This window comes from Culex pipiens, chromosome 2, assembly GCF_016801865.2.
Source record: "Culex pipiens pallens isolate TS chromosome 2, TS_CPP_V2, whole genome shotgun sequence".
Lineage (NCBI taxonomy): Eukaryota > Metazoa > Arthropoda > Insecta > Diptera > Culicidae > Culex > Culex pipiens.
This window is the reverse complement of record NC_068938.1, coordinates 76,973,143-76,986,035: the sequence shown is the minus strand read 5'-3', so window position 1 is coordinate 76,986,035 and position 12,893 is coordinate 76,973,143. Positions and strand designations below refer to the sequence as shown.

Here is a 12,893-nt window from a genome sequence, read left to right as displayed (position 1 = left end):
TTTTCAGCACTCCGATTGATACTAAAAAGTTTGACTTTTCAGCACTTGTTTGGAAAAATTATACGTTTCCGGTGTTGAAATATGAAATACTTTTCATTAGCATTTGAATTGAATTATGTGATCATAGGTGTTTTTTTTGATAATTGCTAAACTAGATTTTTTTCAGCACTAGTCATATTTATCTAACTAAGTTAACCTCGTGCTGAAATAATCTTCAATATTCAACTTGAGGCATAAACTGCTATTGTATACTTGACTCGACAATTTAAACCAAAAATCGGCAAATATTATATAATTTGAATTGAATTAATGCAAGCAATGTTAAGGTCCAGCAATAAAGTTTATTCAGCTGTTTCATAAAAAGTCCTTTTAAAAATAGAACACTATCGCCCAACAATAAATTCCCACGAAAACCGTACTTTTTCCCCAGCAATATCGAGCAACCTTCAGCTAGTAACATTTCGTTCGCTCAAATCACTACCCGGCATTTTCCCGCAGCTTGTACAGTGTGGGTTAACCTCTCCTCCACACTCAGTAACGTTACATAGCTCAGAGCAGGCACAACCGGTGCCCAACATCATCAGACTTTCCAGTTCAGTCACCATCCAGTTCAAGCGCACCGCCGATCATCGCCCGCTTGCGTGTGCGGTTCTAGAAATGAGAGAAAAAAACCTTATAATTCTAATGACCACCGTTCGTCATTTACAGTTTGCGTTCTGCCAGGGGCAATAATCGACGTCGTCAGCAGCAGCAGCAGCCAGTCTGGACATTTAACGGGTCCAGTAGAGTGCCATAGCAGTGCCTCCAGTGCCTAGATCTTCAAACGTGACGCCATCGTACCGGGCGTCGGAGAGAGATACCTCATGAATGTGATAATTAATCGAGAGTGGAGAATTTATTAACCTTTTGGTACTCTCTCGAGCTACATTGTAAAGCGGCTTGGAAAAGATCTTTAAAAAAAGCAAGCTTGACCAGAGCGGAATCTTGGACGAGGGCGTTCCGAGATCATTATTTTTATTGGTCACCTTTAAATCGTCACTTGAGATTGTGACCCCTCGGGCTCCCAGTGAGGGCAGCGATGGGGAATTCAACTTCGTCACACGAGCCGCTGGAGCGGGGCTTCACGCGGGGAACCTACGGTGATGTCAAGAATACGGTTCGTATAAACACACATGATGCACATAATCATTTCTGCGACTGCTGACTAATTTCTTCGTAGAGATCTAAACAATGAAGCTTACTAACTTTTATCTTTTTCCTCAATTTCTAGAAAGCGGCCTCATTCCGGCACAGCAAACGATCGCCCAAGAAGATGGACCGGCTCCGGAAGTCGTTCCGGGATTCGTTCCGGCGGCGCAAGGACCGGGTGCCGGAAGCGGCCAAACCGCACCAGTGGCAGTCGGACGAGCAGGCCGTCCGGTCCGCGACCTGCACCTTCTCCGTCAAGTATCTGGGCTGCGTCGAGGTGTTTGAGTCGCGCGGGATGCAGGTGTGCGAGGAGGCGCTCAAAGTGCTCAGGGTAAGGATCGCGGGGATTGCATAGGAAAAGTTTGTGGAATGTCTTGCTTTGAAAATTTTTATTTCATAAGTTCATATTTTTTGAAAGTTGGACTATACCCAGTCAAAAAAATCATGGTAATAATACATCTGGGAAGGGGTACATCTTTTATGTCAAAAAAATGTGTAATTTTACCTCTGAAAATGTGTAATTCTACCACTATCACTTTTTCAGTCTTAATTGAGGTAAAATTGCATCATAAAAGTGGTAATATACAACCTCCCAAATTAACATAATTGTTTTGCTGTGAACATCAATTACCTACTTTTTTATTATTTATAGAATTTGCATAATTTCATTTTTTTTTAAATTCAATATTGGCTCAAAAAATCGAGGGGCGTAAAACATAATTTGTTACAAAAATCTTAGTTTCAATGAAAATAGTCGCGCACTGAACAGAAAACAATTGAAAATGCATTTTCCTGTATTAATAATCATTTGTGGCATGATTGAATCAGTTTACAAATATTGTCTATTGAATGTTGTTTTCCCCAATTAAAGCAGAAACAAATAAAAATCGTCGGTACCTGTATTTTTTGAAAACTACCACGAATCCTGTAAGCAAATATTTCTTTTCCAAAATCATTCACATTTTTTTACGATTTTTGAAACAATGTTGTCGATTTTGAATACGCTAAAATGAACAAAATTGTTGAAGATGTTGGAAACATTTCAATGTTTACAAATTTGAATTGCCGAATTTGCTATATAATTTTATTAATTTCCAAAATTTTATCTAGAAAAAAGTCCAAAGGTCATTTTTATAGTTTAATACATTTTTTGAAAGTGTTATGCTTACACATAAAAAATAAAAAAAATGTTTTGAAGTAATTTTATAATTTGTGAAGATAAAGATTATTTTTTGCATGTTGAGCTATGAAAATTTGACTATTTTTAAAAAAATATAAAAATATATAATAAAAAATATAAAATATATAAATATTTTTATATTTTATAGTATTTTTTTTACAAAATTACAAAGTTAAATTCCTCTTGCTCTAAAAATGAACTTTTTACAAATAGCGTAGTTTACATTAAAAAAGTGGTAATATTACACCTTCCCTTATGCACATCGATCCAGAATCGAAAACTGAACAAATGCCTGTCTTTCTGTGTGTCTAGGGGTAACCAAAAAATTTCAATCAGTTTTCTCAGAACTGGCTGAATAGATTTAGACCAAATCGGTTGCATTTGACTCAAGTTTTGATTAGTATTTCAAAAGTTTTGTATGAAAATGCGTTTTTGCATATATTTATTTATTTTTTTGTCACCGTCTTCGGCATTATGCCGCACAGACTGTATATACTTATAAACTAAACGTATAAACAGATATAAAACATTAAAAACATAAAGGTACGTCACAACACGTTTCTAATTTTAGTTTTAAATAGTTCTTTTGTCATGTCGAAATTAAAAAAGCACCAAACTGGGTTGAAATAACGGCAGCAGCGATCGATCGGGTGGTTTTGTCCGTAAACGGTAGTGTGCCTAGCGATCCTAAACGGCAGGTAGGTTCTCAGCGCACGTTGGGGCTCGTGAAGGCTCATTTTCTGACGGATCTCCGGGCAGTCTACTCGGTTTGTAAGAACGTCAAACACAAACAGACGTTGCAGGAAAATCCGGCGATGTTCTAGAGATTCTAATTGTAGTAATCTTCGGCGGTCATCGTAACTTGTTAGGTACGCAGGGTTCCTCCAGGGCAGGCGACGTAGAGCGTATAGTGTAAAGCTTTTCTGCACTTTCTCCAAGCGGTCACACAGAACTGCGTAATGCGGTGCCCAGACTTGCACAGCATACTCGAGAATACTTCGTACCAGAGAGATGTACAGCGTTTTAAGTGCCCGAATGTTCTCGAAGTCCACCGTGTTACGTCGAAGGAATCCCAGCGTTGCAAAGGCTTTAGCGGAAGTGACAGCGACATGCTTGTCGAAGGTGAGCTTGTGGTCCATCATTACGCCGAGGTCTTTGATGCAGTCGACACGAGTTAACAAGTGTGAATTCATCTCATATCGGTAGTGAATCGTGTCCTGTTTCTTAGAGAAGCTGATGACGTTGCATTTCTCTTCATTCACCTTCATCCCGTTCCTAACACACCATTCGTTAATAGTGCAGATATCCTGCTGCAGGGCGACGCAATCGATGGCAGAGGAAACAACACGAAACACTTTGAGGTCATCTGCATACAGCAACTTTTGGGATTTGAGGTGAGTGCAAATGTCGTTGACGAACAGTAAAAAGATCAATGGGCCGAGGTGGCTTCCCTGCGGCACTCCGGATGTCACGGCAAACTGGAGCGATCGTGAGCTTCCTATGCGAACAAACCCTGTTCTGCCGGTCAGATAGGAAGAGAGCCATACCGTGAGCCAGCGAGGGAATCCCATACGTCTCAGCTTTTCAATTGCCAAGTTATGAGGCACCTTATCAAAGGCTTTGGCAAAGTCCACGTACACGGAATCAACCTGGCACCGTTTCTCAAGGCTGGAATTTATCGAGCTAACGTACAGCATCAAGTTCGAGACTGTGGATCGTTTCTTCACGAACCCATGCTGAAACTCCGATATGATGGGGACTGCGGCAGCGTACATTCTTTTGTGAATCAGTTGTTCTAGAACTTTTGGCAGGCAGGATAGTATTGAGATCGGTCTGTAGTTTTGAACATCTTTCCTTCGTCCAGATTTATGAATTGGCGTAATGGCAGCAACTTTCCACACATCTGGGAACTGACCATTTGTAAGCGATCGGTTGAAGACTAAGCTTACAGGGTGTGCCAACGATCCAGCGCACATTTTAATGAAAGAAGGTGGCAGCTTATCAGGACCAGGGCCTTTTGAAGAGTCAACTGCAGCCAAAGCTTCTAGAACTTCTGCTTCAGAAAGAACCGGAAATGGCATGTCAATGTTGTGGGAGGGAATTTCGTCGAGATAATCTGCTGGAGCGGTGTGCAAGCCATGGTTGAACACGCCTTTGAAAAAGTCGGCAAATAAATTAGCTGCTTCTTCAGGACTGTTTGAGCTACGATCACCCGAATCGACCACGGAAGGAATGCCATCAGTTCGCTTCCTGCTCTTAACGTAACTCCAAAACGACGAAGGGTCATCCGTTAAGCGGGTTTGAATGTTGTCGAGGTACTCACGGTACAGTGTTTCGTTCAGCAGCTCGTACTCCGTTTCCAGTCGCTCGACACAAACGTTATCCTCCGGTGATTTCGACCGAAACAGTCGTTTCCTTGCTTTGCGCAGAATGTTCCGCTTATGCCGTAACTCAGCATTCCACCATGGTTGTTTGATTGATCGATCTCTAGCTATCCGTTTCCTCGGCACGAGCTGTTGAATCACGTCAAATACTACGCTGTAGAACTGTGATGCTTGAGTGTTGGCGTCTTCCGAGTTCAGCACGTTGTCCCAGTCGATTTGATTCAATGCATCCGTAACAGCAACATGGTCACATCGGTTGAAGTCAAAATCAGCAACGTCAGCAGAGTGTTGGCTAACTTGGTCGGGATTGTGGTGGAGGTCAACCTTCAGTACAAACTGTTTGTGATGTCGGTCGGGTTTGAGAATAGCCGACGGAGGTTCGATCAGGTCAACTCTATCTGCGTCGTTCACGAAAGCTAGGTCAAGTATGTTGCCTCTAGCATTGGAGAGATTACAAACCTGCTGCATTCCGGACGTCAGTAAGGATTCCATAAGGTCAAGTTCAATTTCGGTCGAGGCATTGTTGGGAATGAATGCGTTCACGTCGTCGTCAAACGTCCAGCGCAGACCAGGCAAGTTGTAGTCTCCAACTACAATCACTAAGTCGTTTACGCCAGCTTTCGATAACACTTCACGGACAGCTGCGTAGTGCGAAAGGTAGATATCGTTCGGGCTGTTCGGTCTTATGTAGATGCAGCACAAAAATACATTTTGCCGCCGAACTTTGACACGAATTATGGTCTGCTCCAGATGATCATAGCCGGCGAGTATCACAGGAGTTGCGTCGAGTCCATTCTTCACGGCAACAAGGCAACCACCTCCTCGCCTCAGTTCACTCGTAGCAGGACTACGATCTTTTCGAAAAAATTGATAGTTGGATGAGAGCTCTGAATCCAGAATACCATCACGAAGCCACGTTTCAGACATCGCTATCACATGGTAATCGCTGCTGGCTAGGGCCAAGTTAAACTGGTTAGTTTTGGTTCGAATACCACCTGCGTTCTGGTAATAAACGAGGAGACTGGAAGGGACAAGCTTTCGATTCGGTCGGCGTTGGCGTCGAGGTAATAACACTGAATGAGTTGGTTGAGTTGAAGCAGCAATTTGTGGAGAGTTGGATGTGGCAGCAGTTTCTACTCGGTAGTCTCCATTGCGACATCGGCCGGAGTTGGTTGGTTGGCAGGTGAAACGGTCTGTTGTACAGGCACCGTCAGCGTCTGGGTATGCACGGGATCCAACGGCTGCTGCTCTTCGATCATCTGGGACTGCTCTGTAGCTGGCGCCTGAGGTCTGTCCGGATCGAACCCCGACTGCGAGTTATAGTCCTCGAACTCACGGCACAAAATCAGCGAAGGCCAAGTGTCTTTGCAGAGGGCTACGTCCTTCAGGTCAACCGGCAAACCCACTTTGAAAGACACAAACGAGAGTTCGCTCACGTCTCTGCCTTTGGGTACCAGTTTTCGAACTTTGATGTCGCTGGTTCCGAGCTTTGACTGAACCCATTCAGAAACCCTCTCAGGGGTGATGTTCGGACGGAAACCTCTCATGTACAACCAAAAAACGGGAGAACCGCTGGCTGCGAACGTAGAGTCTGTCGGGAACAAATCTGCCTCATTTTCTGCTTGCTGTGCTGTGCCACGCACGTTGATGGCAGCTTTCTTCAGGGCGCTCGCATAGCTTGAGTCGTTACTCTCATCTTCACGCGCACGTTTAGATGAGCTGACTTGCGAGGATGCTGCCTTGCACGTTTTGAACCCTTCCCGGATTTCCTTCCGTATTTCCGTTCTTATTTCCGCCAGAATACTGTCTTTGATCTCCGTTTTGAGGGAATCCGTGACAGTCATGTTGGCGGTGTCGACAGAAACCAACGAATTCGAGAATCGAGCCTTGTTGACGAGGCCTTTGCACGCGGTGCAGATCCATATGCAGTGGGCACTTCCCCGTATTGCGGACAGCATTGCAGCGGACATACCCGAGCATCTCAGGCAAACTTCCGCCGAGCAGAACGCGCCACAGCGGATTACTTCGCCCTTGACCTCGTTTGCACATTTCACACAAATGCCTTGAACCATTTTGGACAACTCAGCAATGGTCATGCGAGGGTTCAAAATTAGGCTTCTGGTGTGAGAATGGAGATGGCGCTGTACGAAACGAAGTTGATGTGGGGTGCTGTGTCGGTTTCCAACAACTGTTCCACACTGTTATCGAATCGTACTTACACAAAGCGCAATCGCAGCTGTCTCTGTTCTTCTAACACGTAGGCGTAGACTGGACCACGAAGATGATGATTGGTGGAAAGAGACAGATGTTGTCGAACGGGGCAGTACTGGATTCGGATGATGCGCAGCGGCAAATAAAAACAACAGCAGGCGACGTTTCGTTTATTGGGTCCTTCAGCGTGTTTACAATGATTGTACAGGTGTTATCAAGTAAACTAGGCTGTTGATTTTGTATGGCGGGTTGAATTATGATGACGTGGCGGTTTGGGAGGTTGTCTTGGTTGCAGCAAGGACACGAACCATGGAAGGAGGAGGGAATTGGCGAGGTGGGTAGCGCAGGTGAAATGAAATGAACTTAAATCGAACCAAATATCATCATGTTATATATCGTTGGATAGGTAATTGTAAAACCTTCCAAGGAGTCTACAAGGTTGAAGATTTTTTTTTTTTTTTTTTTAACTTCATCATCCCGGTACGAGAATCGAACTCACGACCTCTGGATCGGAAATCCTGCACGCCGTTAGTCGAAACCCATCCCCTACCGGTCAGTATTCCCAGTGAGCAGATTTACTCTTTGAAGGGATCTGACTTTGCCGAGCCTGACAGGAATCGAACCCATCACCTTCCGCTTACAAGGCGAAACCCGTAACCTCACGGCCACGGAAGCTCGACAACTGGCCGCCCTGACTCAAGTTATGACCACTTAAGTGATATTTATGTAGTTTTTTGAAGCCGGATCTCACGTATATGTTATAAAGCTATGTCTGGATCCATTATCCTATCGTTGGATAGGAAATTAAAAAAAACTTCCTAATGAGTCTCAAAAATTAAAGATCTGGCAACCCTGTCTCAAGATATGACCACCTAAAAATACTTATGTAGTTTTTTTTACTTATTTGTTCACTTTTTTTTCTCTTGTTTGTTCAAAAACTATGTCCAGATCCATCATTTGACCTATCGTTGGATAGGTAATTATACACTGAAATAAAAAAAAGTACCAAATTCCTAAATTCTAGGTATTTTGTTTACTTTCCTTATTTGGTAATCAAAAAAAAAACCCAATTACTAAATAAGGAAAGGAAGGTCTTACCTTCCAAACGAGTCTGAAAGATTGAAAATCTGGCAACCCAGTCTTGAGTTATGACTAGGGACCATCCATAAACCACGTGGACACTTTTTTGGAAATCTGTTACCCCCCCTCCCCCCTTCGTGGACAATTGTCCATACAAAAAAAATCTTTTTTGTATGGATCGTGGACAATCGCCAAACCCCCCCCCCCCCTAAAGTGTCCACGTGGTTTATGGATGGTCCCCTACTTAAGTGATATTTATGTAGTTTTTGAAACCGTATCTCACTTATATGTTCGAAAACTACGTCCGTTGAATCGGTTATCGAAAGACCTTTCAAAAGAGTATAAAAGATCGACGAGACTTTTTGAGACTAGATCTTAATTGAACTGAACTGAATTGGTTCCTCAACTAAAACCTTATGTTCTGCGCACGTTGTTTCCAAAAAGCTTAAAATCCAGATGAAAATAATTTCCGAATCTTTCGTGTAGCCCATATTTGGTTAGGAGTGAGGAAGGCACCAACCACGTAGGTGGATTAATTTAGTTTTCAAATGGAAAGTGGTTTATTTTTTTCGATGATAAGAAGCATACAATATAAAGAGGGAATAATTTTTTAATCATTTAGTTCTAATGAAAAATGGTATAATTATTTTTTACCATTTGAATCATAAAAAAACAATGCATTTTACATTTGTGTTTTGTTGTTGTTAGAACTGGTATGTGGATCGAAGCTGTGAGGCCTTATTTTGATAACCCTGATTAGCTTTATTCAAGTTAAAAGTTAATATCCGATTTGAGTATATTTACAAACTATGTCCACAAATTGTGGTATTTATAACCAGCAGATAAAACCTTGAATTTTGATACAGTAAACCGGGGTGATATTGATAGAATTGATCGCTGAGATTTCATTAGAAATAACTTTAAATTTTTATCGTTGTTCTACTAAAATACATTTAAAAATGCAGATTTTGCAAAATTATGTTTCAAAATTACGGTTTTGGTAGTTTAAATTTTCTGCCTTTTTCCTCTTCTCAAAATATGTTTTGATCTACTTCTTGAGGTACTTTAGTCATATGTCTCTACCAAGATTAGCATTAGTCAATACAAGCATTTTTATATGCACGCAGAAAAATGTTTTGTAGAATCAGCCTGTACGAGGTTTGAATCAACAAAATTTTTGTTGAATATAATCAACGCCAATTTTGCGTTGAAACAAACCTTGATTTTCTCAATTCCACAAAAGTCTTTTGTTGTTTCGAAAAAGCTGCTTTGACATTTAGCATTGATTCAACAAAAATAATGATTTTCAAATCAACAAAACGTTTTGTTGATTCAAATATGCCTTATTTTTCTGCGTGTGATAATATTTTCATATTTATGTAATATTTTGAGCTTAAGCTTTTGATAAACAAAAATGAAAAAATGCGAATATTTCCAACATGAAATTGGTTGAAAATGCATTTTGGGCAATTTTTGTATAAATCTTGAGTTTAGAGGTTTTACTGGTTGAGGATCCATTCTAAATCGTGTTTCTTTCATTTTAGAACTCTCGCCGTCGCGCAATCCGCGCTCAGCTTCACGTCAGCGGCGATGGACTCCGCGTGGTCGAGGACGACACCAAGGGACTGATCGTGGACCAAACCATCGAAAAGGTCAGCTTCTGTGCGCCCGATCGCAACCACGAGCGTGGCTTCAGCTACATCTGTCGGGATGGTACGACACGGCGCTGGATGTGCCACGGCTTCCTGGCGGCCAAGGATTCCGGAGAGCGGTTGTCCCATGCGGTGGGGTGTGCTTTTGCGGTGTGTTTGGAGCGGAAACAGCGCCGCGATAAGGAGTGCGGCGTTACGATGTCTTTTGATATGAACAACAAGACGTTCACCAGGACTGGGTCGTTCCGGCAGCAAACGATGACGGAACGGTTGGCAAATGCGGACACGGCCGTGGTGGCGCCGAATCAGAACAACAACAACAAGGCGGCCAATCCGTTTGCGATTGAGAGACCACACGCGACTCCCTCGATGCTGGAACGTCAGGGAAGTTTCCGGGGCTTTACGCAGATTGGGACGGCATCGCCGTTCAAGCGCCAGATGTCGCTGAGAATCAACGATCTTCCGTCCAACGCCGAACGACAACGAGCCTTCCTGGATCCGACTTCGCCCCATCGAACGTCCGTTTCGCCCATTCCGGAGGTAACGGCCACCCAACCCACGGACACCGTCAGTCAGCTGTGCCAGGAACTGAGCCAGGGCCTTTCGCTGCTCACCAAGAACGACGCGGACGATTTCTACCTTAGCAAAGACATCACGCAAAATCTTTCCGCCACTGTCACCAGCACGTCCTCAATCGGCCCCTATCTGAGCATGTCGACCGGCGCCAGTCCAGCCGATCCGGTGGTGGCCACCAACCCGCTCGCGACCGTTTTCGCCCCCACCATCCTGTCAACGCATCCGACCGCGACGACGACAACGACGCTTCCTCCACGATCGCTGACCCCGAACCTGGGCGTCGCCACTTCCTCCGCCACAGCCGTCGTCCCCGTGGAAACCGCCTCGCCGCTGCCCAACCCGGAACAGTGGCTCGGCCAGATCGTGAAGAATGTGTCCCCATCGCCACGGCGGGCCCCCTCGATCCACGCCCGCGCCAAGTCGCTGAGCGCGGCTGACCCGTTCGACTCGGAGTGGGTGTCGGACGTGGCCAAGCCGGAGATTCACAGCACCAATCCGTTCATTTCGCCGCCGAAACCGCCGGCGCAGAGCTTCCAGGTGCACCTGTAAGGGGCATGGGGCTGGGAACGGGGACGGGGAGGGACGGCCGAGGACGTTAATGGTGCTTGTTGATGATAGTTGTTAGTATGAGGGATAAGCCAGCCAACGAAGGAGTGGGAAGCAAACGAAGCAGGGTGGACGAATGATACTTACTCAATACTACTCAAACATTCTAATAGCATTTATTTTGCCTTATGAGAAAAACTTTGATTTACGGTTAGGAGGTTAGAGATCGCTGCTGCAATGAGGGAAGGAACGGAGTACATGAATTGTAAATTTAATATTATTATTATTTGAAGCAGGACTTCTAACGGACGAAACATGAAAATTATTATGAAACCAGATTAAATTTATCAAAAAATGAGTGAATAATTTATCAATAAAAATTTCAAACATAAACAGAACCATTTTGTATCAAATTATATTTCTACATTACGAAATGAGACAAAAATCTTAGTAATTTTGAAGCGGGAAATAATGAGTTTTTGATGTATTTTTTTACATTTTACTTTGACAAATAACTTTGTTCTGAGAGCTCTAAAAAGATTAAAACATGTGGTAACGAATGCATCCATGCATAAATAAAAGAATTATTTCTGCTCTAAAAGAATGTTTCATAAAATTTGTAATAAAAATGATTGGAATTACAATGCTTGAAAAAGATTTCAATTCACAAAAATTATATTCTTTTAAAGGCAAAGTTCATTAAAATATCATGCTTGAATCATGTTTATTTTTCATTTTGTTCTGTAGCAGCGATCGTTTTACAAATCATTTGCGAAAACAAGACTTGATAAAGACGGATTTACCAGCACTTAATGGAAGTATAAAAGTGAAACGTGCAGAACACCACCGCAACACAATGAAATGCTTCGCAAGATTGAAACACAAACACACAAAAACCGGCTTGGAACGCTTTACCTGTATTACTGTATACCTAATAGAGACAAACAAATTACACACACAAACACTCACACAAAGTCTACGATTCTTTAATGCACACACACGAAACATTACCATTTGCGTAAAGGCAACAACTTTATCGTATTTCAAAACCCATGAAGAAAGTTACGCCGAAGAACTATTCCACAGAAATGAACAATCGAGAAAGAATCTCCTTCTCGATAAGGGCACAACCTTTTAAACCCCGTCGGGCAGAACTCAATGTGCAGCTGCTTAACAGTGAAGATGCAAAGCATTACAAAAACAGTACTTAAACTAACTTAAAGGAAGCAAGCTAGAAAATAATGGATATGAAATCAAACTAACAGAAGTAAAACTGCCAGCTGCCAACAAAGGTCGGCGTGGCGCAGAATTATATGGATTATGAAGAAATATGAGCATTGTGATCAACGTGAAATACATTCGAGAAAAAAATGAGGAGTTAAATTAAAAGATACATATTAGCGAAAAGTAAAGCATTCAAAACGATCGTTTAGGGGTTTTAGGTTTAAGCCAGGGTATTCAAACTGGAATGCTGATTTCGCCTGCTCGAGGGAGTTAATATTAACTTGTTCTAGGACCATTCAACACCGCTGCTGTGTAGAGTTACTTGGGAAAGTATTCCATTTTTGCGACCATAGTGTGTACTTAAGAAAACTCGGTTTAGTTTAGCGTTTTGATTGTGTACATACGAGATAGAGAGAACGAGCGCGAGAGCAACTGCACAGTGCGTGCAGGTTATTTTTAACGTTTTATGTGTAGATAGTTGTACATATCACGCGCCGCGCCGTCTTTTCAAAAGAACTTTTACATTCTGTTCCGTGCTGTAGTCACCGAAGGGTTAGAGAACAAGTAAGCAAGGCTGCTCGACATTTACTTTGGATTTATTTATACTTTTATGATTTACCGCTTTTGTTCCGGTCATTTTCCGAACTACTTTATTTAAAAATTAACCAAGTTAGCCGGTCCGCCGAAAGATCTTTAGTTATGCGTTATAAACAAATTTGTAAAAATATACTTCAATCATCCCCGGCGTTCAGATGTCCACAACTGGGTGTATAGAGAATCTTGATCTTGTAATATAATTCCCAACCAGATGTAAGTGTATTATTTAGAGCTAAATAAACTTAATAAAACAAA

The 12,893-nt window shown here is 42.6% G+C and overlaps 1 protein-coding gene across 3 annotated transcripts in view; it reads left to right on the top strand.

Moving 5' to 3' along the window:
- The window catches only part of LOC120413574 (protein numb), a 77,840-nt gene extending 64,947 nt beyond the window's left edge, over positions 1-12,893 (top strand). For 2 of the 3 annotated variants that reach the window (XM_039574460.2, XM_039574461.2), the window contains exons 2-4: positions 709-1,156; positions 1,271-1,519; positions 9,588-12,893. In XM_039574460.2, coding sequence (XP_039430394.1) covers positions 1,079-1,156; positions 1,271-1,519; positions 9,588-10,820 — 1,560 coding nt within the window. In that variant the 5' untranslated portion in view covers positions 709-1,078 and the 3' untranslated portion in view covers positions 10,821-12,893. The remainder of the gene's footprint in view (positions 1-708; positions 1,157-1,270; positions 1,520-9,587) is intronic. The other variant, XM_039574462.2, reaches the window with a different exon arrangement.